Raw genomic sequence first — 27,006 nt, forward strand, 5'->3', positions numbered from 1 at the left:
TTGTCTAACCCCTGTGTCTTCTGCTCCCTGTCAGCACACACACCTACTTTAGTAAGTTCCATCCTAGAACTTCCTTGGACATTTCACTCTAGCTCCTTTTGTCTGGTCTCCTTCACAGCTGAACGTCATACATTTGTCTCTACTCATTGCCAGCACTTCTTCATCTCCCATTCATTCCTCAAACCTCTCCAGTCTGGCTTCTGTCTCCACGACTTTGCTAACACTCCTCTTTTAAGGCCACCAATGACTGACCTCTTACAAATCCAGAGGATGCTTCTATGTTCATCTTATTTAATTTATCAACAGCCTTCAAACTGATTGACCCCACTCTCCTACTTGAAGTACCGTCCTCTCAGTGGTGTACGGGAGCTGACTTATGTGGACTTAAGAAGAGCTGGTAATACAATCTCTTCTCAACTTCATGCTCAGTGCTGTCACATTGTAGCTTGAAACTGGCTGAGGCAGGAATATTTACTCCATGGAAATCAGCAGATTCCTCAAATCAGATCTCTTTTACCTGGAGAGCTGGTTATTAAACATTTAGCAGAACGTCACTGCTTCAAAAACACCCCAGGCTCATATTATTTCCTTTTTCACTAACCTTGCTAGCCCTTTAGAGGATCTCCTGTAAGTAATCACTAAGTATACAATTGTTTTGTTGTTTGATCTTAGATCATTTTTTTTAACTCTCTTGTTAGACAATTGAATTAAATCATATGGCTTTATTATCATAATAAGGATGACCTTAGGCCTGTGACCAACATGGACCAGTTGAATTGAATGAAGTGAATAGTAGGAGTTGAATTTAGTTAAGTTGGCAAATAAGTAATCACCTTTTGAGAAATTACTCCTGGTTTGCCCTAAGCCCAAATAGACACTTGAATGCCTAACCATGGGATACCAAGTGACCATGTTGATCTAGCTGCCCTGATGAACTAAAGTTATCTGATCTACTAAAATATAAAGCTGGACATGCAAAACAGTCCTCTAAAATTTGGTGGAAGTAGTACATATGTGATTGGATGCTAACGGATCTTGAAGACGCTGTTCCCTGTGCTTTGTGTCTTGTACTCTTGATGCATTGCTACCTGTCCTTTGAAGCATACCTATGGCTTCTTGAGGTATTCCCAAAGACCAGCTGATTAAGGAAGAAAAAATTCAAGTCTAGTTTACATGTGGTTCTACATGATGTGCTGACACCACCTAAAGTGGGCTTTGTAGCGGTATAGCCCCAGTCAGGAGTGGACATGAAGAAAGCTGTGAAAGGATATCATCCCAGTTCGTCTGGCTGCTTGCTTTGCCAGGGAAAAGCTGGCTAGAAGAACAGGTTTATTCTGACTCATTATATAAGTCACCAATGGATTAATTTCCACTCTTCAGCTGGGGTTCCTCAAGAAAATTAGCCTCTTTGCCCTAAGGCATCCTTTTTAAGTTTTAAATTAGCTTATCTTTTATGCATCTAGAATGAACTTATCTTGTATGCATCTAGGTATGTTCCATCTTGAGAGAATTAAGAAAATAGCCATTCAGATCATTTTCTGTATGGTTTAATTCTCTTGCAGAGGCCAGGGTAAGAAAGGCTGGAGTGAATGGTCAGTGACTTAGAATTAGACAAAGTGATATGGGAACAAATGATATGAATAGACTCAAAATAAGCACTTGGTGGGGGGATGCAAAGTCCCCCCACCAAAAAGAATGCTCTCAATAATCAGGTGGATCAGATGACTCATTCTATGGATATAGTCTACCTCTTTCTCTAGCTACACTAGTTTACAGTGGCCTTCGGAACAAAGTAGTCATGGTGTCAAGGATGAAGGTTTTGCATGGATTCAACAACATGGACTTCCTTCACCAAAACTGATCTATTTAGTGCCCAACCTGTTGACAGCAGAAACCAAGGTTGATCCTCCAATATGAAACATTCCCTGGGAGGACCAGTCATTTTCATTATACTAGGCCATTCCAGTCATTAAGGGGAAACAATTTGTCCTCATTGGATAACTGAGATGTTATTCCATGGATTTTTTCCCCTGTGACGGTTAATTTTATGTGTCAACTTGACTAGGCTAAGGGATGCCCAGATTGCTGATAAAACACTATTTCTGGATATATCTGTGAAATGTCTCCCATAGAGATAAGATCTCCTTTATCAATGTGAGTGGGCATGATCCAATCTGTTGAGGGCCCAAACAGAACACTCTACTTCCGCTGGGACATTCATTTTCTGCTTGAGCTGTGATATTGATTTTCTCCTACCTTTTATAGCTGTTGTTTTTCCCCAATACAGAATCCAGTGAAGATTGTGTATTACATTCAGTTGTCATAGAACATAACTGTTCTAGAACAGCCCATCTCTCTCTCTCACTTTTTTTTTTGTTTTCATGACATTGATATTTTTAGAGTCCAGTTCAGCTTTCTGAGTTTTTCCCCATTTTTATTTTTGCAGAATGTGCCTTAATTTGGATCTAAATTAGATGCAGACTTAACATTTTTAACAAGAATACTAAATAGGTAATGTTGTGCCTTCTCACTGTGATAATACAGACTCATGGAATATTTTTCGAATCAATATGCTATAAACCATTCCTGTAATTGATCATATTGATGCTCAGATGGCCCCTCTTATGGCCAGTGGAATCCTTTAGTCTGACTTCTGTAGTTTTTGGATATGTTCCCATCAATTTATTGAGCTTTTCTTAATTTCTGTCACAATAAGATATTCCAGACTTACCTTATACTTTTGCTGTGCTATCCCCTGGAATCAGCCATTTCTTCAAGGACCTATTTTGTTATTTGTTTGTTTGTTTGTTTTAATGAGGAATGGTTTTGAGAAAACAAAATTTAGGTATTGATGTGTTCTTTGCCACAAGGATGTCATTACTTCTTGGGCCTCTCAGTGGATAAAGTTATGTAATGTATATCTTAAAAACCCTGAGTTTGTGATTAATTTGTTTCCAAACACAGGTTGTTGCTTTTCCTCCCTTTAGTTCATATTTCCTATTATTAGAACTCTGGTTTCCCAAATCTTCAACATATTTACTCTTTTGCACAATCCTATAATACACACCAAATGGTTTCATAATCATGCCAGTACTACTACCAACAAGCCTTCTAAATAAAATTCATAATGTATTTGCAGTTTTTAAAACTAATATTGTTTATATATGTTTTGTTTAAATTTTTTTTAAAGATTTATTTATTCATTCAGAGAGAGCGAAGAGAGAGGCAGAGACACAGACGGAGGGAGAAGCAGGCTCCATGCAGGAAGCCCGATGCAGGACTGGATCCCGGGTCTCCAGGATCACAACCCAGGCTGCAGGCGGGACCAAACTGCTGCGCCACTGGGGCTGCCCTGTTTAAAAAATTTTAAACAAATATTTAAACATTTTTTAGGTAATTTTGACAAAATATTTACATTTGTCAATTCTGGATGATAATTACATGAGTATCAGTTATATTATTATTTTCTTTTTAAAACTTTTTATTGAAAAAAACTTTTTATTGAAGTATAATGTGATTTTTAAAGGTACGTATCTTTCTAGGTGAATGGCTAGATGAATTTTTACTAGTTGATATCTGTATATTTGTGGGGGAAGGTGCATAAGATAGATATAAAGAAGTAGAATTGGCTTCTAGCTTGTCTGTGCTTTAAGACACATTCCTAAATTGTACTTTAAAGTGGCTGTATGAGTTTATTCTCCCATCAAAATTATATGAGAATATTTATTTGCCTACAAGTAAGACAAAACTTGATATTAAGTAGCTTTTTTTTTTTTTGCCAATCAAATAGATGAAATATCAGTGTCCCATTTCATTTGTCTTGGTTATTTTAGTAGAGGTAATTTTTAACTCAGTTATTGGCTATTTGAGTGTCATGTGAATCACCAATTTATTTATTTCTGTTTAATATAATGTTAATCCTTTTCTTTTTCTTTCCCATATTTTAGAGTTGTTTGTAGTTTCATTTTAGTATTACCCAACTTAACATTATGATGTTGCTTAGGAGGTCAGGCTTTTGCTTTAGGTACTAAGCACTTGTTCTAACATTTGTTTATATAAAAATGCTCTTATTGGGTTTTCCCTATTACAAAAGTGATTCTACGTTTATTCAGAGAAGCTTAGAAAATCAAGATACTCAGGAAGGAGAAAATGAAAATCACTTTTAATATCATCACCCAGACGCAGTACCATTAATATTTTAGTGTATATACTTTTTTTTTTAGATTTTATTTATTTATTCATGAGAGACACAGAGAGAGAGGCAGAGACATACGCAGAGGGAGAAGCAGGCTCCTGGAGGGGAGCTTGATGTGGACTGGATCCCAGAACCTAGGATCACACCCTGAGCCAAAGGCAGACACTCAACTGCTGAGCCACCCAGGCTGCCCAGTGTATATCCTTCTGATCTTTTTACCCCTCTGCACACCATTTATTAAAATTCCTTCCCTTTTTCTCCTCTTCACACCATTTATTAAATTTCTTTTCCCATGGATTTGTGATTTTATTCTTAACATGTGCTGATTCTTTTAAACGGGGCATCTGTTTTTGAGTTGTTCTTACCGCTTTATTTATTCGCCTGTGTGGTGTTGTGCCTGTATCATTTAAATTGGTGAGGCTTGAGACGCCTGGGTGGCTTAGCAGTTGTTGAGTGTCTGCCTTTGGCAAGGGCGTGATCCTGCTTTTGGGATAGAGTCCCACATCAGCCTCCCTGCAAGGAGCCTGCTTCTCCCTTTGTCTATCTCTTTGATTCTCTCTCTGTGTCTTGAATGAATGAATGAACGAATGAATGAGGCTTTATGATACATTGTGCTCCTGCAGAGCCAGCTCCCCCTCAGTGCTTTCCTGTAGGCTACATCAGGTAGCCTGGTGACACATGTGTCATTCTGAGTTGTGACTTGGGACTACGGACTCTGTTAAATTTAAAATGCATTAAAAATTTGAACAGAGCATTGGGTGTTATTCTATATGTTGGCAAATTGAACACCAATAAAAAAATAAATTAAAAAATTTTTTTTTAATTTTTATTTATTTATGATAGTCACAGAGAGAGAGAGAGGCAGAGACATAGGCAGAGGGAGAAGCAGGCTCCATGCACCGGGAGCCCGATGTGGGATTCGATCCTGGGTCTCCAGGATCGCACCCTGGGCCAAAGGCAGGCGCTAAACTGCTGCGCCACCCAGGGTTCCCTAAAAAAATTTTGAACAGAAAAAGGGCTCAGCATTAAACAACTTTTTGTTTTCACATCTTTTTTTCCTATAACAAATCCCATCAGATTTATAAACGTCCTTCTGTAGATTCTGGAAAAAGAGATCCTGGAGTTATTAATGGACTCTGGGAAATGGAAATTGATTGTCCAACTCCCATTTTTAATTTAACGTGTAAAAGGCTATTAATGGCTTTTCTTGATTCTTTTATTCTTCCTTCCTTTCAGGAGCCTTTCATAGGTTTACTCAAGATTTTTAACCCTGAACTCTTGTTTCTCATAAGGCCTTAGATCCCTCACTATCCGCCCACCCCCCATCTCCCACCTAAGGGCTTTTAGGATCCTGACTCTAGATGTTGAAGAGTGAGCTACTGCATGGGAGGGGAGGGCAAATTTCCTAAAATTCCCACCTGTAGCTCTGAAAGATGAGGAAATGAGGCATATCAATACTGCAAGAGGGGGTGCCTGTGTCGCTTAGTCATTTGGACATCCAACTCTTGATTTCAGCTCAGGTCATGATCTCAGGGTCTTGAGATCAGGGCCCTGATTGAGATCAGGGTCCTGAGATTGAGCCCAGGGGAGGGCTCCACACCCAGCAGGGAGTCTGCTTGAGATTCTCTTCCTCTGCCCACCATCCTCTTAAGGACATGTGCACACTCTGTCCATCTAAAATAATAAATAAATCTTTAAAAAAATACTGCAAGTGATCTTCCACAACCCTGAGGTCATTGTCTTCACTCCATTCCTTCTGCATCTCTTTCTACCAGTCAGTGGGGCACTGGAGCTCTCTTGCACTCGCTCACCAGAGCTGACTGTTAACTTTTCAGGAATTTTGCAAGCTGATTGTTAAATAGTCATTATTAAAAATTAAATTATAAAAACTTAAAACTAATTGTATAAAAAAAGATATTCCTCAAAACTTACCACTTCTTCATTATTCTACTGCATTTTACTATTATTTATGTTCTTGAGATTATTTGTGCCTCTTGCATCTGTAGGTAGAAATGCTATCTAATCATGTCCTACTGCATATCTTTGCTCAATTCTGTGCTCAGTGGCTTCTCTTGGTTATGATGTCAGTATTTACACCATTAACATTGGAAAACACTACATATCAGGGTTTGATTTGTTGTTATGTTGAGTGTGCTGGAGAAAATGTTAACAATACAGATTAAACATAAAAGTGTATCATTTCAATAGCCTTAACATTCGAATAGTCCTCAAAATTAAGGAAATATCTTTCCAGTATTTGAAAAATATTATTTGATTCAGCAATTTGCTTACATCATTGACTAGCAAATGATATTCCCACAAAAACCTTTTTTAATTTCCCTCTTACTCCTAACATAAATAAAAATATCAGCCAGCATTCATGCCAGAACTAACTATATGCACTCATCAGTCACAACCCTAGGTTAGCTTTGGATACAAGAATTTGCCAAAAATCACCAAAAGCATTCTTCAGGAATTAATTATGTATATTTTATTATCATTTTGTAAATTGTGTGATACACAAACTTTCTATCAGCAAAATTTATAATAAACTTATGTACATATTTATCTATGTACTTTTTTTTTTTTTTCTGGAGAGCTGGTGGTTAAACTTACCAGCATACCACTAATCAGAGGTGACAAATGGCTAGCCCCAAGGTTAAGGGGACCATTGACATGGTCGTGACCACATAGTGTTCCTGAAAGCAACAAACAAAAAGGCAAAATAGTGTGTTAACATTTACAAATTGTGAGGTTTCACATAAAAACCTGGGATTCCTAATTTTCTTGAAAGATGGAATCTGGCCCCATTATATGCTCCCACAGCTAGAGCTGAGGTGCTGTGGACCTTCAAAGGGTGGGCAATACTCTCAATTTGCCACTATCCCCACTGCTCCCTGGTGTCTCACCAGCCCTCACCCTCCACTGAGCACCAAGTGTCCTTCCCCCCATGTATGTGCTGTGGATTTTCACTGTTCCTTATTTATCCTCTGTCAGTGAAACCTGAACCATATTTTCAGGCCAGAAATAAATCAGGCAAGCTTGATTTATTACTAAATTAACTTTCCTCTTCTATTGATTTAAGTTCCATTGATCTACAATTATTTCTTACAAGAATCACTTACAACATTTGTGAAAGAGCTTTGAAACTATTCAATGCCACCAAATGGAAGATAATGCATATGAAGATGCTCATAATTTCTAAATCATTTAATTTTATACTTTATTAATAAAAATCCATTAAAATTCAGTTTTTTACATTTTCAGTAACTAATGATAGTAAATATATTTATTATTCATCCTTTCACTTATATTCTTCTTGCCTTTCCTTTTCCAAATCATCTTTTTCCTTGTCTTTTTCTCTCACTTTAAACTTACTTCTCAAATACAATGTCAGTAATGAGGTCATTGCATTGTTCTATTAAAATTCGTACTTTGATCTTAGTTTTGGCCTAATTTAAACACTGACATTATGGACTCATGCTAATTAGCCTGAGTGGCCAAATCCCCCACCAATTAAGTGAATGTGGATATTTCAGGTTATTTCAGGTGCCCTATGTTAAGGTTAAGAGAAAAATGTGGTAAATGTGATCTGAAATCATGAACCCCAAGACGTCCTGTTACTTTATAATAAAAAATCTTTCTTCCCATTATGACATTATAAATGCAATTATGTTTCTAGTTCCTTGCATTGTGAGTTTGGTCATTTGTATCATGATTGCCATGGACTCTTTACATTCTATCTTGGTGGTAAATTGAATCTCTGCAAGGAAAATTTTCCTTTGTACACTAAGGTCAGTTTCCTTTTTTTTTTTTTTTTTTTAACTATGTTGCCTTGGTTCCTTTTGTCATCACATCTAAGACCATTTTGTGTCAACCATGTCATACAAAGTACCCTAACTTTCCAGAATTAAACATCAAATGGAAAAAATCTTTTGTAAATTGTATGATGCACAACCTAAAAAGAGCCCTAAAAGATCTTTTGGTAATTATCTGTTAGTAATATGAGCATTTTTGCCCATAAGAATAACATTATAAATGATTCTTAGATTCTGCAGGCTAGCCCCTAGTAGTGTTAAATTCAGTTCTAATGGTGTTAATCTAAGTTCTTATTTCTGGAGCAGAAGGATAAAGGGGAGAGGGCAGATGAGGAAAATGAGGAGAAAGGTGAAATGGTACAGAAGGGACAACAAAGAAGTCAAAAAATGAATAAATGAAAGAGAAAGGATAAAGAGAGAAACTCTCCAGGTTTAGGGCTTGCCCTAAGCAAAATTTTGGTGCCAATATGCCATTGGTTTTTGTGCTCTCTGCTTTTAATTTCTGTATCACACTCTTCAAAACCTAGTGCTTTCATTTGGTGAAGGTCCTACCCTAACCCAGCCTGTTCCACTCTCGAAACTCCCCTTTCACAGCGCTCAAGTTTTTAGCAAGATTTTTAGCAAAATATCAGTCTAAGAGAATGTAATCATTTTGTGGAACTCACAGTCCTGAAGCCTCTGGAATCCTATCCTTCTCTTCTTAGGGGAATTCTAGTCAATGTAATGAAAGGAAGCAGAAAAAAATCAAGGCAGTGTTTTGAAGGAAGATGTCTTCCTTGGGGGTCATCCCCCTCTGCTGAGTCCTTGGTGTGCACTGCTTTCTCTGTTTCTGACCTGACATTTCTCCACAGCCTCTGGCTGGTTCTTAAGACCTTCTGGACTCAAGTAGTTTTGTTTGTTTGTTTGTTTTGGGTTTGGTTTTTTTTTTTTTCCTGAGTTTTTGTTTGTTTCTTTCCTTTAATTTTGGTTTTCAAAACACCTCCCATGGTTGGGCAGAGAGTGGAGAAGAGAAGGCTGGTTGTAGGTGTGGCTCTGTTGTGAATAGGGCTGGGCAGACAGGTGAAGTTGTAGGTAAGGGTACCCAAGGCCTTATTTCCAGATTCCTTGTTCACCTTATGCATAGTTGGCCACAGTTCTTGGTGTTTGGAGCCTGTTTCAATGTTAGTAAATGAATGTGACCACATAGCTTTTGTTGCTTAAAATTGGGATAGTTTCAAAGTAAGAAAAGTAAGGAAAAGTGTTGGCAATGCTGGCAACGTTTTCAATACTGTATGCCTTCAAGGATGACTTCCTGTTGAAAAGTGCCATATCCAAGAAGGAGATGTACATACATGTTTGCCAGCCTTTGTGTAACAACATAATCTTCTCTCTGGGTTCACTTTCCCCATTGTTGTAGATGAGTAAGCTCTGCTCCAGTGATGGACCCCTGGCCTCAGCATTGATACGAAGTCTCTTCAGACCACAGATAGCCAGGTATTCAGTGGGGAGAGTGTTGGTACCACACAGAGAAAGCTTCAGGTCCCGGACCAGTGTGAAGTTCAATAGGAGGCCCAGTGCAGATGTATCCGTGAACCAGATGGTCAGATGGCCATCGTAGCTGGTTTGCTCTATTGCAAAAGGCAGGACAGTTTTGCAGCTGCACATCAAGTTGGCCAAACTATAGTCACAGTCCTGGACATCTGCAGAGCAACTGCAGTTCCGAATGATGTTTTCCTTTGTGAAAATGAGTGTGCTGTTCTTCTGCCCTCGTGTGAAGCAGTGGAGTATGAAGATGCCCAGTGCACTGGTCAGAAGGAGGCTGTGCCCAGAAGGTGGTGCCATTCTGGTCTCAGCGGGGGCCAGCAACTATGTGTTTCCTCTTTGCAAGCCAGTTCCCTGAAGCTCACCTGAAAGAAAAGCATACAGGCTGTCATTAAAAATATGCAGCTTATGGGGTGCCTGGCTGGCTCAGTCCATAGAGAGCCTGTGACTCTTTTCTTTCTTTCTTTCTTTTTTTTCAAGCCTGTAACTCTTGATCTCGGGCTCGTGAATTTGAGCCCCATGTTGGGTGTAGAGACTACTTAAGAAACATGCCACTGATAAAAAAGGAGCTCCTGAAATAACCCACAATAATTTTCTCTCTCATAGTTTTATTAAAGGCAGGCAATGCATGGAGCCCAAGTGCAGAAATGATCTTTGCTCAGGGCCTCAGGAGAGGCAGCAAACAACCTGCTCATCTGAGGTATAAAACTTGTGATGTCTGCCGACAGGCTAACACACTAACAGCAAGCAAGACAGGGTGCCTGAGATAAGACCCGGTGCACCCTGTCTGTGGGCAGGGATTTGTAGTGCTTTGAGTGTGCACATTCTCCAAACATTGTCTTCCTTGTACTGAATCCCTGGCAACCTCTGAAACCTGCACATTCCCTCCTCCCCCTCAGTATCTGACTTTCTGGAATTTAGGACACAAACAGTTCCGCGTTGGATTCAGTTCCCCAAGCGCTACCTGTTAAACAGCATAGCATGAATACCAGTGAAACATTTAGTTAATGATAAACTTTAATTTCTAACTAGACAAACATGCCCCCCCATCATATTAATCTGTTTAGAGGTCCATTGATACTTCCTGCTCTCCTACAAATGTGAAGTATCAGAGTAGATTTTTAAGTGTATTGATGGATAATGAACACGCTAACACGCACCAATTAATCACAAGAAACTTGCTCATCTGCTCCTTCTCCAGAATAAATGTTATAAATTGATTTTATCAAATAATTTAGTGTAGGCCTCCAAAACTAAGCAATATATCAGTAGCGTTCAATGATCTAAATAAGGTAGGAGCGCATGCATAGTTGAAGGAGCAAAGCCAATGTCTGATCTGGAGGAAAATGCTCTAAGTACCTGGCATATCATAGATACATGGTCTTCTTTTATGGTGAGCTTGGAATGAGACATACATTATGAAGTAGGGTCAGGTTTTAGTCTTTCAAAAATAAGGACATTTCCCCTGAGTGAGCTGATGCCTGACCAAGAGATACAAGACCAAAGGTACAATTCAGTTCCTCTGAATTGACCAAAGACATAGTTGAATTAATCTGCATGTACAAAGCACCATGGGTTTGGCAAAATACTTAAAATAAGACCTCTGACTTGGAAAGTCCAAGGTTGGTGGCAGGGCCCCCGCAGGAAGTGCTGGGGAGGGATAGGTGGGTCAGTCTGAGGAGCTGAACATGTGTCCAAAGAGAATGGTGACAGCAGGAAAGGGGCGAGGTGGACATGCTACACTTAGGGTGCAAGATGAGGCCATGAGGTGGCAAAGCAAGGTGAAGAGAAGTCAAGGGAAGTAAAGCTAAAAGTGCCGGGGTCAGGTAGACGGGCTGCAAGCACAAGCTCATCAGCAGGTGCCTGGAGAGCCGGGAGACTAAAAATAAGCTGAGCCAGGTATATGTGAGCAGGTGAGATATTGGTTCACAGCAATCATAACTCCATTCATTCAGCAAACGTTAATGGGGAGTTCCTCAGGCAGCAGGCACCTTGCTAGCCTTGGGGACACAGCCCAGAAGACAACGAGCTTTTGGAACTTGTGTTCTAAGGGAGTTGATTCTGCCTCCAGGCCTTTCAGGTGAGGATTGAGGGGCTGCAGCAGTGGGGAGGAAGAGGATGCAAAGGTAGAGGAGTCAGGTAGGATTCAGCATGGGCCATGTGCCAAGGGCAAGCAGAAGAAACAAAGACAAGTAAGACACGTACCCTTGCCCTCCAAGGGCTTATCGGCAGAAGGGGACAAATAAGGTGGAACTGAGAAAGGCCAATTGAACAAATGAATAGTTATAGGGACGTAGCGGAGAGCTAGGTTAAAGTCCATTTGAGGGGCTGAGCATGGTACTTTATAGAGTTTTGTGTTTATTTTGAACTCGGCACAGGGCTTTCTTAAAGGCTATATTCATTGGTTCATTTTGTAATAAAAGAAGGGCTTTGAGGAATGCATAGGGTCAGATTTCTTCCTGAACACAGGGTTTAACAGTTTTAAATAGTTTTAAAATGTGGTGGTGACTACCCCACTTAGTAAGGAGCAGTGACTAATTTGTTAATTACAAGATAATTTTAGATGATCAGTTGTCCCAGATTCCACTGGAGGTTTCTGGGACTTCATACCCTGGTAACCCTTTCATCCCAGAACTAGGAAAGCTGTCAGCAATATCCCTAGCTTGCTCTGATCCCAGCCCGAGGGGACAGGGAGGTGGAAGAGAATCTATCCATCAGCCTGGAGCTTGGTGAGGAACATGTCTACTTTATTCTTGCAGGTGCTAATACCTTTCAGAGGCATTCATGGAGGAATAAAAGAGGTAGGAAGGGAAATGGACATTGATTTCCTGAAATGAGTGGGGCTGGAGATCATAAAAGGGACTTGTGAGCAGTTCCCCGGGCCCCTCGGGCCCCCCACCCCCTGCAGTCAAAGCCCTGGCTGGACCTCAGGGTGGCCTTTCCCTGCCTTCTGGTTATCAGGGCTGGAACCAGGAGGCTAGATACATGAAGCCTCCTGATAGAGCACAGAATGGGATAGATGGCCCTGGTAACAAGCTGATGGGGTTTCCAAAAAGATGCTAGTTGGAGATTTTTCTCCTTCAGCTTTACCCTGGACTACTTTCTTTAGATTTGTTTCTTTAGATTTGTTAATTTGTTTAGATTTGGATTGCGAACACCCTAGTTTCACTATGCATTTACTCATTTGTGGGCAGATTCCAGTATGGCATAAGGAGAATGGGCACAGATACATCACCCTGACCCTTTTCCTCCCCTAGCTAGGCCTCTGACTGTTGTGGGGGTGGTACTATGGGGAAAGAAACTTTTTCCTCTGGGGGGTTGCCCATCTTGTTAGAAGGGAAATCTTGATCTACTGGTGACCAGAATCTTATCTCCAGAAGGGGTGAGCTTGCCTGACAATGAAGCTCGCAGAGAGAAGAACAGACAAGAAATGAAGAGACATTGCTAACAACCTTTTTTGAGCATTGGGATCAAGCCATGCCTGACATCCTTCCTTGATTTTTGAAATATATGAACCAAGTTTTTGTTTTTGTTTTTGTTTTTCCTACTCAAACCAGTCTAAATTGGATTTCTTTAACAAGCAACGAAGAAGACACTGACATTTGGTAAACTTTTTTTTTTCATTCATTCAATAAACCTTTGTTGAATACTTGCTATATACTGGGCACTGTGCTGGAAACTGAGAATAAAGGCAATGAGAGCTCCCTCAGGGGTTCTACACCAGTAGAAGAGACCCCTGAATCAACAACCACAGCATGGTGTGACGATCATTATAACATTTTGTACAGAGTGTTAAGTCTACCCTTAACTTTGCCTGGAAATGGAAGGTGTCATAAGCTTCATGGAAGAGGAAGTATCTGAGGAGGGCAGTAAAAGTGAAAAAAGAATAGGAAAAGTTACCTATGTAATTATCATAGGGTGATCAGAATTTGAAAACCCAGGAGTAGGGCAGAGAGATTGATGGGCTGTGGGGATGGCGGTGCAAGAGGGGAGGTAAGTAGTCCTATGGGGTGAAAACTTGTGACTTGCCCTGACACATCATTTTCTCAGCATCCTAGCTTTTTGTGTGCTCTGTCATTAGGACTTGCCTCCTATGTCCTAAGATGAGCCCTCTCCCCACCCCCAGGATGGGCAGCGGCTTAGTAGGGGACAGGGGCAATTTGACATGTCTGTGCTGTTCTGCTTCTGTTGTGCTGGAATCTGCCCACATGAAAAAATACATAGTGGACCTACGGCAAAGGTTGATTTGCCCCTTATGTGGCGATGTAATGGCATTAAGGAGCTGTGGGGATGGGGAGGGTGTGCTCTTCTCCACATGGTCATACAGGGACTCAAGCTTTCATCCATAGCTCTATCATCTCCTGGGCCTTTGGATCCTCTACAGAAATTTTTGTTCACATTTCACCGACCAGAACTCAGGCACATGTCAACCCCTCTCTGCAGGCAGTTTGAAAATGAAGTCCAGCATTATGCCAAAAGAGGAGAGGATGGATGGCATGGGTACTGGTGGGCGCCAGTAACGACCTGCCTAGGTTGTGAGACATAATAAATGGCTTTATGCAATGATGACAAACGACCAGGTGGTGTCAACCCACCTAAATTTTTCAGGCAAGGTGCAGAAAACCATGTATGATCATTAAATCTTCGAGCCTTTAAATCACTGAGTATGTTGGAAAACCATAGCAACTATTCAGAATCAGTTCAACTATTAGTTTTGTTCTGCAACTGAAGAAATCTCAACAGCAATTAATACTAGCAATTAGCTGCATAAAAGCAAAGATTTCTGAATTGAGCAGATACAGACATCAGTTACTTCAAAACAAGTTCCACACAGATTCCTCCCCAATCTAGGATTACACCCAACTTTTAGATAATGTTTATACTTGGCTCCAAAAGGAATGTTTCAAACCGCACTAGTTCTGTTTATAAGAAGACATTACTAGTAAGGAGATAGTGTGTCTGTCGGTGGGAGGATACTGTTTGGACCATTTGCCCAAAACAGATTTGAAACCTCTTGAATCATGATGTTTTGAACTCTGTAGTCTCAACACAAAAGAGAGAAAATACAATTGTGGAAAAACAGAGTGGAATTCTCCAGATTCTAACTGCAATTAAAAATTAAGAGTGATTTCAAGTTTTTCATTGAGAAGCAAGTTTAATTTGACATTAAAAAGGATTTTTCACTTTTAAAGGTAGAAAGACACTTAGGGAAAAGACTCTGTTGAAGAAGCTGAAAAATAAGACCATAGACTAATGAGATGCTCCAGCAAGAAACATATGGTCTGAAAGAGAAATCTGAACTATAGACACAGGAAGAAAGGCAGAAGACAGCTAGTGGCCACGTACCCCACGAAACCCACTCAAAGCCACGACTTGGGGAGCTAGGTTAGGATGATGTCTCTCCCAAATGCAGTTCTCAAAGGGTGTTTTTGCAAGTAGTTGAAGATTCTCAGGGAGCGAAAATGAGGGAAATTCCAGGAAAGGTGACAATTTGGAATTTGGGGTGTATCCCACAAAGTGAGACCTACACCTTACTCTGGAAGTGTATTTTATCCCAAAGGTGCCCAGTGCTGCTAACCCTGAGAGCAGTAAGATGGCCTCACTCACCCCAGGGGTCCAATGAATTGAATTGCCCCAGGAGTTCAGCAGCTACTCTGGGATCAAACAAGTAGGCAACTAATTATAGGGCAATGAGATTGATGAGTGATTTTAAAGTCACAGAGCAAGCGTTAGGCAGAAGGACCCGAAAAGACTCCCCAAATGGGTGCTGTTAGGGCCAGGCATGAGGAGAGGGCAGATAGAAGGATCACTTGAGCAAAATCTCAGAGACTGTAGTGCTTGGCGCATCTGGGGACCCATGAGGCTGGAGTGTGGGCAGGGCAGGGTTACACAGGACCTTGCCAGCCAAGCTCAGGGGTTTAGTCTCCAAACCCTACTAATCCTCACCCCATCAATAAAAACTTAAAAAAAATCCTCCCCAATAGATGAAACCTTTTATTTGTAAGAACATTATAAATACCGTATTTCTATATTATCTGCATTGTAAGCAATACATGAAGAGTAGAATTTTTAAAATTTGAGATGAGGCACAGCGGTTTAGCACTGCCTTCAGCCCAGGGCCTCCTGATCCTGGAGACCTGGGATCGAGTCCCATGTCAGGCTCCCTGCATGGGGCCTGCTTCTCCTTCTGCCTGTATGTGTCTCTGCCCCTTTCTCTGTGTGTCTCTCATGAATACATAAATAAAATCTTTAAAAAAAATAAAATTTGAGATGAGTGAAAGCTGGAGGATGTTCAGCTCTACCCCACTGGCCTGGTTTGTGTGCTCCCTTGGATGCAAACACCCCCTTTGGAGGCCCCTGGAAGAGGCAAAAAGGAGGTGCTGAAAGTTTGTAAGCAAGGCAGACCTGTTTAGTTCCCTGTATAGGGAAGGTCATTTAGGCGCTGGTCAGAGATGAAATTGGAGTAGAGATAGAATACAATTAGTTCTAAATAGCAGAACTTTTTTTTTTTTTTTTTTTTGTATTTTCTTTCTGCATTTGCTGACTTCTCACTCCAGGCTCTCCAGCTAAATCGATTTCAGTATCCAGAATCCTGGGATGGGGCAGGGGACTGAGGGAGGAGGATTCAACAGGCAGGGGTGAGGACAAAGCTCCTGCCCTGCTGTGGGCATGCAGCCGGGGACACCTGCCTGAACTCCTCAGGAGGAACAGGTGGTGTAGGAAGCAGGAAATCCCAAGTGGGCAGCACTGGCAAGCATTCGGTTTCGTTCTTAGCATCCCATCATGGCTTGCCTTGGACTCTACTCCTGAAGATGCCCATTCTGTCCCCGACAGCCCTGAAAAAGGCACAGTTCATTTTCTGAGTCAGGAGCCTCTGGGTGGTTTTGTTAGGCTGGCAGTAAGACCAGCTGCTGGCAAGACAAGTTCTAGGCAAGATTCTGAAGTGGATACAATAGCTTTCCCATCCCCAGGGTCCCCTTGCTATGCCTTCCTCTTAATTCCTTGGTCAGGGCTCATCCAGATACCTGGTGCAAAAAACCCACCCTCATACAGGGCCCTAAATGGCACTTGGTGAAACCTTAATATGGATTTAAGTAAACACGTTCTTGCTCAAGGGTATTTGCACTTTGAGCTTTATCTCTACTTGTCCCTTGTTAGAGGGAAAGCAAGGATTAAATAAGTAGGGGAGGAGTGTGGGATGGGGACTCATCTCAAGGACCCCAGAACTGAGAGATCTCCTGTTCTCAGGTCTGGTTTCCATTCATCTGTGGCTATACAATCACCCTTCCCAGGCAGGCCAAGGAGGAAGGGCAGGCTCATGGCTCAGGTGGATGAGATGCTCATGGGAGACCCATTAGGTGCAGGACCTTGAGAAGCTCTTTGAGAAAAAGGATTTGGGGCATTTTCTTTTCTTTGTCTCTGTCCCACAAACACACTGCAGGAGGCAGGTTACAGATAAACACTGCGAAAGACGATATTTAAAAGAGGAGTGATAGCTTTGTCATTTAATATTTGAAATCCTAATAATGTTGAAAGCCACATTGATTTGGGTCTCTCCTCAATGTTTTCTTACTGTGATAAGGGTTGTCTTTTCTTTCTTCGCATTCCACAACAGCACACCCCCTAGGAGCCACTGAATTTTCACATGCCTTCCCAAGTGTCTACTTCTGGAGGCACCACCGTGTGCACACTCTGTTGATGAAGGGCACTTCCCTGTCACTGAACTTGACACAGTTCACTGTGAGAGGTACAAAGTGGAGTTCACCGTGATTCTGAGATGATCGGTATCTTGTTGGATTTATATAGTAGGAGCTAAACTGTTTACTATCATCTGATTTATTTCCTCATCTAGAAAAAGGCGGAAACAAAAGTTCATGCCTCCATAAAATGGCATTGAGGCAAAATTAGCATCAAGCAGGCCATTCGGGTCTCCAGAGGACACAATTTAAAGTATTTTTGTGATGGTTCATGTTCAACTCACTGTGCATGTGGGCCACTCAGAAATGACTTTTTGAGTCATTTCTCCCATCATCCCATGGGGATGATAATCCCTACCACACTAGGATATAATATGAGTAAAGCAGGGTGCATGTGGAAATATATAGAGTCTATTAGTGTTATTCATGAAATACTATTACTACTAAGTATACTATGATATACATAGTATTATAGTATTACTTATTAGCTATGATATTTTGTAATGTCAGAATTATAATGATAATAGGGATAAATTAACATGTTCTATCAGGGCATCCCAAAAGCCATCCCAAAGGAATAGAAAGTTAATGTTTCTTTTAATGCACTACTTACTACTTATTCAAAAATTTGAATAAAGAACAGGCTCAACGTAAAGCAAAGATGCCTCTTTGCACCATTTTTCCTGTAACAAATAACTCTGACTTGCAAATATTCTTCTGTAATTCTGGGGAATGGGAAGCCTTGAAATCATTAGTGAGCACATCTAGTAAATGGAAAGAAGTGTCCAGCGATTTCTGCTAATTTAAATGTGTGTAAATGTTTAAAGGAGCAGCAGGGTATAGACTTTGATCAAAACAATTTCTCTCCGGTCTCTTCTTATTCCTGCTAGATACTGTGGGGGCTGCATAAAGGTTGCATGTCCTAATCCCTAGAACCTATAAATGTTGTTTTACAGAGCAAGAACGACTTTGCAAATGTGATTAAGTCAAGGATCTTGAGATGGGGAGATCCTGGATTATCTGGATGAGCCCAAGGTAATCACAAGGGTCTTTCTAAGAAGAAAACAGGAAGAGACAGAGAAGAAAAAGGCAACATGACAACAGAAGCAGAGATGAGAGTGATATGGCTACAAGATGAGGAATGCCAGCAACCACTAGAAGCTGGAAGAGACAAGGAACTGGTTCTCCCTTGGAGCCTCAGAAGGAATAAGCCCTGTCGACACCTTGACTGTTAGCATAGTCAGACTGCTTTTGGACTTTGACATCCAGAAACATAAGAGAATGAATTTCTTTTAAGCCACTCTGTAGAAATTCGTTATGTAGTAATAGGAAACTAATAAGGAGGTTATGAGGAAACTACAAAACACCCATATCACACCACCCTTTGGACCAAACGCACTAGCAACTCTGTTTACAGCCCTACAGTATTTGCTAATTGTTTCTTGTGTCTTATTACTCTCACCAAACTGGATCATAAATAAGCTCTTGGGGTAACTGTATCCTCAACTCCATTACTTGTTTTCTGAAATACCAAGCTCAAAACTGTCCAGAGTCGTCATGCTGTTTGGACCCAGCCCAGCCTAAACAGATGCATCTGGACATGTCTCATGAATTCACAGGGGGGCCTGTATCCAGTAGTTATTTGCATGTGTGGAACTGTCAAGGAAGAAAGAAGGAAGCGTGAAGATGATGTGTGAAGGCCTGGGGCAGGGATGAGTGGAAGGACAGGATGGCACTTGTCTTTTCTCAGCCCAGACTAATTAAGGCCTTGGGCTGAGTCCAGTGGAGCTGTAGGCAGAGGCTGCACAGACTGCTCTCAAGAACTCTGAAAGGTGGGGCACAAGTGGCCCTATCTGGGTGACAAAATGTGACACTGAGCTAGGGGTAGAGTCCTTCTCCCCACTTCTGCATGGAGTGCAGAGAGCTATGGCACAATAAAGAAAGAGGGGCAGGCAACACCACTTGGCCTTTCCAGGAGGACAGACTGGAGATTCCCCTGGTCATTACGCTTCAAGTAGTGAATCAGTGGGGAACCCTATGGCTAAGGCAAGGGACAGTCAACATCCAGTTGTGGTGGCGACAGAATCAGGTGAAAGGGTAATTTCTGAGCACGGGTAAGATATTCCTGGGGACTCTACTATGTCAAACCAGTGGTAGGAAAGGAGGCAAGGACCTGTATCAGGTAGGTGGAAGCACAGACCAGGAAAATACAAGCGGTTAATGTTCATTTAACCGTATTTGTGCTCATTGGTTGGTTGAAGTCAGGATTTCTTCAAAGATCCATGGATTACTGCTTTGAGATTAAATGTATTTAATAATGGAAATGGGCTCAGAAGCTTCTGGATTGGACTAAGAACCAACTTGAAACAAATGAAAAGCAGGCATTTTGTTTTGAAAGCATTGAGCTCAGCCGGGTACTCATTTCACCTGCTAATTTGCTAAATTGGATGCTGGACCCCTTGCTGTTGGTATGCTGTGTAGGTCAGGTTTCTGATGTGACAAAACTGGTCTTTTTGTTTATGGTTTTTCCCCCAGTCCTTAGCACAGATACATAGAGGCATTCCATAAATATTTATATTACCCAAGTGGATCCCTACATTAGCTAAACCAAAGATGCATATCGTTGATCCTTTGCTTCTTCTTTTACCTTTCACCTCCTAGAATTGTGGAGTGCATCACATTATCAAATCAGCAAACAAAATTCATCTTTTTTAGAAGGAATTTTGGTGTTTGGCCTAGCTGTGACAAAGCAGGCATATTGAGACTTTGTGAATGGGTGAGAGGATGGGAAATATGAACTTGATATCCTAAGCCTTGTCTATGAGTCCCCGCTAAAGCCATTGAGTGACACCTGGCAAAAATCCTATGAAACATCCCCAACCTCTGTGGCTTTAGCAATGAGTGCCACCTAGGTTTGCAGTTGCCTTGGAACTTTCCTGTAAGTCTGATGGAGACACAGGGCGAAATACAGTCGCCTGGAATGGGGACTATGAGCCCCAAGTCAAGGCCCCAGATCCCTGTCCTTCTACCTCACTGCACACACCCATCCAGGCCTTATGGGAAGAGTGAGCAGAGTTTGTAAGCATTGATTTCACAGATAGCCGTGAGCATTAGAAGCCATTGCCCTAATTGCTCCCGGTTGAGGAGTTATAATAACCCCTACTGCAAACTTCCCCACAACCCAACATTTAAGCACCCAGTTTTTAAAACTATCCTGGAACAGCTTTGCTGAAATTACTGGGCCTATATTATATGAATGTGAGGTTGCCAAGGAGAATGAGTCAGAGCAATCCCTTTGCTAAGAGATGAGGGGGGGAAAAGAAAAGCTTGCAAACCTTTAATATTTTAATTACCTGCTTCCAAAACAATAAAAAAGGAGTAAGCTCTTCCACTTAGTGTTATACATTATTACAGTCCCATAAAATGCCTTGAACTATTTCCTCACAACGTAAGCCTTAAGCTTTTCCCTTTCATCTGTATTCAACTATTCCAACAATTTGATTTTAGAAAAGTAAGAATTAAATTTCCTTTAGTGGTTTCAGTTAGAAATATTGGAACCAAAAGCAATTTAAACCCTGCTGCTTTCTTTTTTAAAAAAAGATTTATTTACTTTAGAGAGAGAAAGAGAGTGTGCATGTGAGCAGGGGAGGCACAGAGGGAGAGAGAGAGAAAGAGAAAGAGAGAATCCCAAGCAGACTCTACACCAAGCCCAGAGTCTGACACAGGGGTCAATCCCACAATCCTGAGATCACAACCTGAGCAGAAACCAAGAGTCAGCCACTCAATCAGCAGAACCACCCAGGTGCCCCAAACATTGCTGCTTTCTTAAAAGATTTGTAAGGGTCTTTAAATGCCTCCTGGGAATTATGGCTAAGGATCCTGGAAGAGAAATAGGGCATTCTAAGGAAATCTGAAAAAAAAATGTGTACATTGGTTAATAATAGTAATGTACTGATATTAGTTCATTAATTGTGACAAATGTATGTAGCATAATGAGGTGAGATGTAGCAACAGGGGAGACGGGATGTGGGGCACATGATAGTCTCTATGCTATCTGCACAATTTTTCTAAGACTAAAACTATCCTAAAATATTTTTTTAAAAGAATGCCTCCTTATCTCGTTGACTTCTTGAAGATTACTTTTGTGACAACAGCAGAGCTCCAGTGGATCATCTGGGCATCACAATTTGGGCCAAACTGAGTACCCATGATATGATGTCTAGGCGTGACTCCAAATGAATTCTTTAGCCCTTTTGGCCACAAGAAGATCCTGGCTTTCTTGATGACCTTGGAGGCCAGGCAATTCAGAGACGCAAACAGGAAATGATCCTTTTATGGAAAATGGATCAAAACTGGAAGGGAGAGGCATCAGGAAATATTGTGGGAGGAAGTCCTGAAAGGGCTTGGTGTGTGTGTGTGTGTGTGTGTGTGTGTGAGAGAGAGAGAGAGAGAGAGAGAAAGAGAGAGAGACTTCCTTCATGTGGCTTATGTTTTTCCCTGTGTCTGGGAGTGTTTTCTATTTCCCAACTGCTAAAAAACCAGCCTCGTCTCAAAGCATCTTTAAATCCTACCTGTTGCATGAAACTGTAGTAGCTAGGGACATGAATGGCTATTCTTGCCTGCCTCAAACCTGTTTCTCCTATAGGGCTACACCAGTCTACCATAAAAGATATTAAAAACAAGCTCTTATAAGCAAATCTGTAATTGTACAGAGAGAGCCCATATGTTGTTTGTGTTAGATTTTTAAGCTACTCCAGTCAGGCTTCTATTAGTATCACCCCATTAAAACCCTTATCCTCATCTTTCTGGTGACTCCCACCCTCCAACATGCCCATATCCAGTAGTTAATTTCCTGATCTAATTTTGCTTGCCCTCTTTCCACCATTACTCTCTCTCTGAGCAAAGAACTTTCTGTTCTTCCCTGATACCATATTCTCCAGTTTTTCCTGCTACCTCAGTGGTTGCTCCTTCTCAGTCTCTTTGGCATCCCCCTTCTTCCTTGTCATTGTTGGCTGCCTCTGGTTCAGTGCCTGGCTCCCTTCTCTGTGTATATCCACTCCTTTCCTGATTGCATGCTAATCTATGGACTTCAATATTGTCTATATGCTGATGATGAACCATCTCCCAAACTGTTCCTGAGCTTCATGCTCATATATCCAGCATCTTACTTGCTAGCTCAACCTGATAGAATATTCAAGACACCTCAACTTAACACAACTTTTGATTCCCATGAGAGTTCAGACTGCTTGTTAGAGAAGACATGTTATCGAATCAACATTTTACCACATCGACATTTACTGCCCCTCAGCCTTGTGTTCACACAACTAAACCAGCTAACTATAGAAAACATTAATAACAGATGATGTACTTCCAAATAAGAAACGTGGAAAATACATTGTGTTGAAAGTTGACTGAAATTAGGAACTATACATATGTTTTATTGATTTATAATAATATTTAAAGATTGCTTCTCTTGTGCTGGGTATTCTTCAAAGAACTTTTACATGTTTTATATCATTTAATCCTTGCAATCATAATAAAGGTAGATATTGTGGCCCCATTTTTATATCAGAATATGGAGACACACAGAGGTTAAATGGCTTGCCCAAGGTCACAGTGCTGGTAAGAAACAGCTAAGATTTGAACCCAGGCAGCCAAATATGCTCTAGGGAGTCGTGGTGGACATCACAGGGTTACTTTCCATGCCAGGGTCATGTCCCTACTCAAATGCCTCGTATTCTATCACTAGACTCTGTGCCCTTTAACATAAAAGGTATTTAGGAACCTCATGCTAGAGGAATAGGAAACAAAGATACAAACATTTCAGAAACACTTTTTAAAAAAAGAACATTTAGAAATTAGATTTAAAAATAAGGGCATCAGTTGAGTGCTGCCTCTGCATGTGGGACACAAACTATCTCAGAGACTGAGCAAATGGGAAGACTTCACTAAAATGTGTAGCTACTGCACTTCTGTCCTTGACACAGGGCCTTGTGAGAATTAGTTAACCAGTGATTGCAAACCCTTGAAGCCTTTCCCTTGAATGACTTGATCTATGCTCAGCTAATCAGATCATTGGGGTTCAGACCCCTAGCATGCCACACACTCCCATGTCTGTGCCCTTAATCATATACCCATGAAGCCATGTGACTTGTCTGTTCTCCCGACACTGATACAGAGATGTGATCTGCTGAACAATGGATTTAAAAAGTTGATTGTATACCAGCTTTAACCAACACAAATATTGGTATGGAAAAGAAAATTGGGAAATCCAAGTCAGCTGTGGAAAAGCACTCATTTCCATAAACACTTTATTGAACTTATTATTTTCAGAAAATGCCCAATTTCTATAAAAAATTTAGTGAGAATATTTTTTTATTCCTTCAAACATATTGCATTACTTGGTCCAAAAATAAAAGTTAAAAACTTCCCAAAGATCGCTGTTTTCATTAACAAATTTTTCAAACAAATGAGGCTGGATATTTTTGGTAGTTTTTGAAGACAGGTTTTTATAGGATATTATGCACAACTTTTCTGAAACATTTCCTCTTCTCAGTTCACACCAACATACTTACTGCTAAAAAAAAAAAAAACTGTCCAGAAACATGCTTATTAACAATAAAATTTATGCAGACTGTGTAAGGCTATAGGTTTGAACTAAAAAAAAAAACCCCTATCCTCTTGCCTTCAACTACAGTATTTATCAAAATTTTTCACTTTTAAATAAAAGGACACATTTTTTAAAAAGTTAACCAATCCATGGCTAATGCTCATCTAAGCATACTTTCTTCTTATCTTTCTATGTTTTCCAGTGAGCAGTGTGTAAAAAAGCAATAAATGTAATACTGTTAGATAAAAACAGAGCAAAGGAACAATATAAACTGATGTTTTGAGAGTTCCCAGTTTTCTCTGTTTGGGATCACAATAAGGAAAGAGGTCATCTCGTATGTAATTATGATTTCACATTGAAGATGGACAGGGAAATAGAGCCAAATATTTTAAATAGAAACAAGAAGCCCAGGTTCCATGAAGATGTCTCTTATATAATATTAGCCTAAGTGAGTTTATCTGCTTAGAGACTAAATGAGAAGACCATTTCACTCTTTGCTGAAGGCACTAAAACATTTCCTTTTAAAGGCAAAATCTCAGTAAAGAGCAATGCATGTGCCTGGAAGCCTAAAAAAAATTGTTTCGTGGTGAAAGCCACCCGTAAGTGTACATTATGTTCAGGAAATGTAAATTCTGTGAGAAAAAGGGGTTGCCCAAAGTGGCTCCTCACAGGGTCACAGAACTTGCCTGCCAGGGAGCAAAAATTCTGAAGCTATGAAAACTACCCGTCATGCTAGACATGCTTTTCAAAAAAGAACAGAGGAAGTACTTACATCTCAGAGTTCCACCGTGAGGGTTGCTTTTCCAGTCGGCAGACCTCTGCTTGATTCTTCACTCTGGCTTGACAGCTGGTTTAATCTGCAAGGCAGGATGGAATGCGTGGTCTTGCACTTGCTGTTCTTTTCCGTTTTCAGAGGGCCAATGGCCCTGGTCGTTCCCCTGGCAACCAGGAGGAAGCTGCCGGCCCACCAGCTTCATTACCCACACAGCAGGACGGAACCTGCTTTGGTGAGTGCTGGTGACTGTCTTGGGGTTCTACAGTGGAAAGTTTCCAGAAGAAAATAGGGAGAGTGGTGCTGTGTGCTGACCCCAAAGGGCCGACAGTAATGAAAGAAATTCTACTGTAGCGGGAATCGAATGGGCTAAGTGTAGAGCATGAAAATTCCTACATGCTTTTACTTTCATGCTTTGTTCTACTCTTTTTGGCCTGATGGATTGTTATGTATGCAAATGCCTGAACTAGGGTAAAAACTGTCCTCTTGTGGTTGTTTCAAAGAGAAAATGAATTCATTTCAACTCCAAAGATGTCCTGTTCTCTCCCTCTTTTTTTTTTTTTCATTCACTTTTTAAGAGCCACAAAGCAAGGAAATATGTAAAAAATATTCTGTATATGTTACTGATGAGGGGGTCAGTAAATACTGGAGAAATCAGATGGATGGTGGTGATGGAGGAATGTCTCACTAATGAAAAACACGAGGGAAACTAAAGCAGTTGATTTGTAATTACCCAGAGATTGATTATCCAGTATTTTAAAGAAGAGACCACTTCTTTAAGGAAATTCATTTTTTTTTGTATTATTTATCTAGTAAACCCTTACCATATACACGTGCTGTGCCAAGAGCTTTAAGGTACAACGGAAAGAAATGTCATTGGGACCGCCTGGGTGGCTCAGTGGTTGAGTGTCTGCCTTCAGCTCAGGGCATGATCCTGGAGTCCAGGGATCAAGTCCTGCATTGGGCTTCCACCATGGAGCCTGCTTCTCCCTCTGCCTATGTCACTGCCTCTTTCTCTGTCTCTCATGAATAAATAAGTAAAACCTTAAAAAAAAAAAAAAGAAATGTCATAGTTCTTGTCTTCAAGGAAGCTATAATATGGAAGGGGTAGTTATATAAATTGATATGAGAAATGTTTGAAGGGAAGTACAAAGAAAATACAGGGGAGTTACAGGGAAGATGGAGCTGCTTGTTGGCAGGGAAATTGAAGATGTCTTTGTAGAGGAGGGGTAGCATTTGATCTGGGCCTTCAAGGACGGCTAGGATTTGAGTAATCGGATATAAAGGAAAAGGACAATAATGCCTCATAGAGTGAATCTTTGGCCAATGGAGGATATGAGCTGATGGATGAAGGTTTCCTCCTCCCTTATCCCATATAGTCCTGACACCCAGGTCATCTGGCATCTTAGATGATCCATGGGACCAAGCTACTAAAGCAATTAAGAATGTTGCTAGAGCAAAGGTTTGAAGATGGGAGAGAACCAAGCCTATTCAGCTCTTTGAAGGCCAGTGAATCAGTCTGGAGGAAGGGGATTGAGAAGAGTGAATCCACTATCCCCAGCATTTAGTTTTAGCAAAGCAAACATATAAATTCTACCATGTGAGAACAGACGGACATGGACTTTGGCTCAAATCATGATTCCACTACTTTCTGGAACGTTATTGTTTAAAATTCATGAGCCTCAGTTTCCTAATCTACAAAAGGGATAGCAATACTTCATTGAAAGGTTGAGGTGGGGATTCGATGAGATGATATATGTTGTTAGGAATCCTGAGAGTAGAGGAGGGGAAAGCTGACCAAGCATAGCCCAGCTGTCCCAACTTTCCAGAATAATTGTGGCTAATACCGGAGTATGACACACTGAACCTCTGTCCCAGTGCCTTTCTCTCTTGCCTGCATCTGCAAAATACGTAAATTGCAGTCTTCCACTACCGTTGCTGCTGCAGCTCCAGATAGGATTTAAGTTTTATTGATCACTTCTCCTTGATCCGGAACTAAGTCACATGGAGAGAGGACCATGGGACTTTGTTTAGGAATTGAGTTCAGTGGGAAATAAGAAGAGAGTTCAGCATGTCTTTTGCTGACATCGGCCTCAGCAGAATTGGCCTATGCAGGAGCTGGTGCTTTCTGATAGACTTGCTTCCTGGTCATGGCAGATGTGTGTCATGACTTGGAGTTGATGTCTGTGGTCCTGGCTTCCTGCTGTAGAAGGTGGCCTCTTACTTCAACTTCCTGATTATGGAAGAGGCAGCAGCTCCCTCCACAGCTTAATTCCCTGGGGACTTTCTGAGTTCTACCTGGGGCCTGTTCAGCCCTCCCCATGACTCAAGAACTATCCGTATGTCTTAAGAAATTCCTTGTTTTTAAAACCAACTAGAGTGGACTCTGTTGT

At 41.0% G+C, this 27,006-nt stretch overlaps 1 protein-coding gene across 4 annotated transcripts in view; it reads right to left on the minus strand.

Moving 5' to 3' along the window:
• Window positions 1-1,531: 1,531 nt before the first annotated feature.
• The window catches only part of C31H21orf62 (chromosome 31 C21orf62 homolog), a 43,972-nt gene continuing 18,497 nt past the window's right edge, over window positions 1,532-27,006 (minus strand). The window contains exons 1-4 of one of the 4 annotated variants that reach the window (XR_007407571.1): window positions 24,614-25,375; window positions 8,679-9,899; window positions 6,812-6,894; window positions 1,532-3,352 (exon numbers count right to left, since the gene is read on the minus strand). Coding sequence is in view for 1 of the 4 variants with exons in the window: in XM_025449813.3 (XP_025305598.3) it covers window positions 9,175-9,834 (660 nt within the window). In the remaining 3 variants the exon portion in view is untranslated. Of the gene's footprint in view, window positions 3,353-6,660; window positions 9,900-24,613; window positions 25,376-27,006 lie in introns of those variants that run through there. The other 3 variants (XR_007407570.1, XR_003137904.3, XM_025449813.3) reach the window with 3 other exon arrangements.

The sequence above is a fragment of the Canis lupus genome, chromosome 31, assembly GCF_003254725.2.
Source record: "Canis lupus dingo isolate Sandy chromosome 31, ASM325472v2, whole genome shotgun sequence".
NCBI classification, from domain to species: Eukaryota; Metazoa; Chordata; class Mammalia; order Carnivora; family Canidae; genus Canis; species Canis lupus.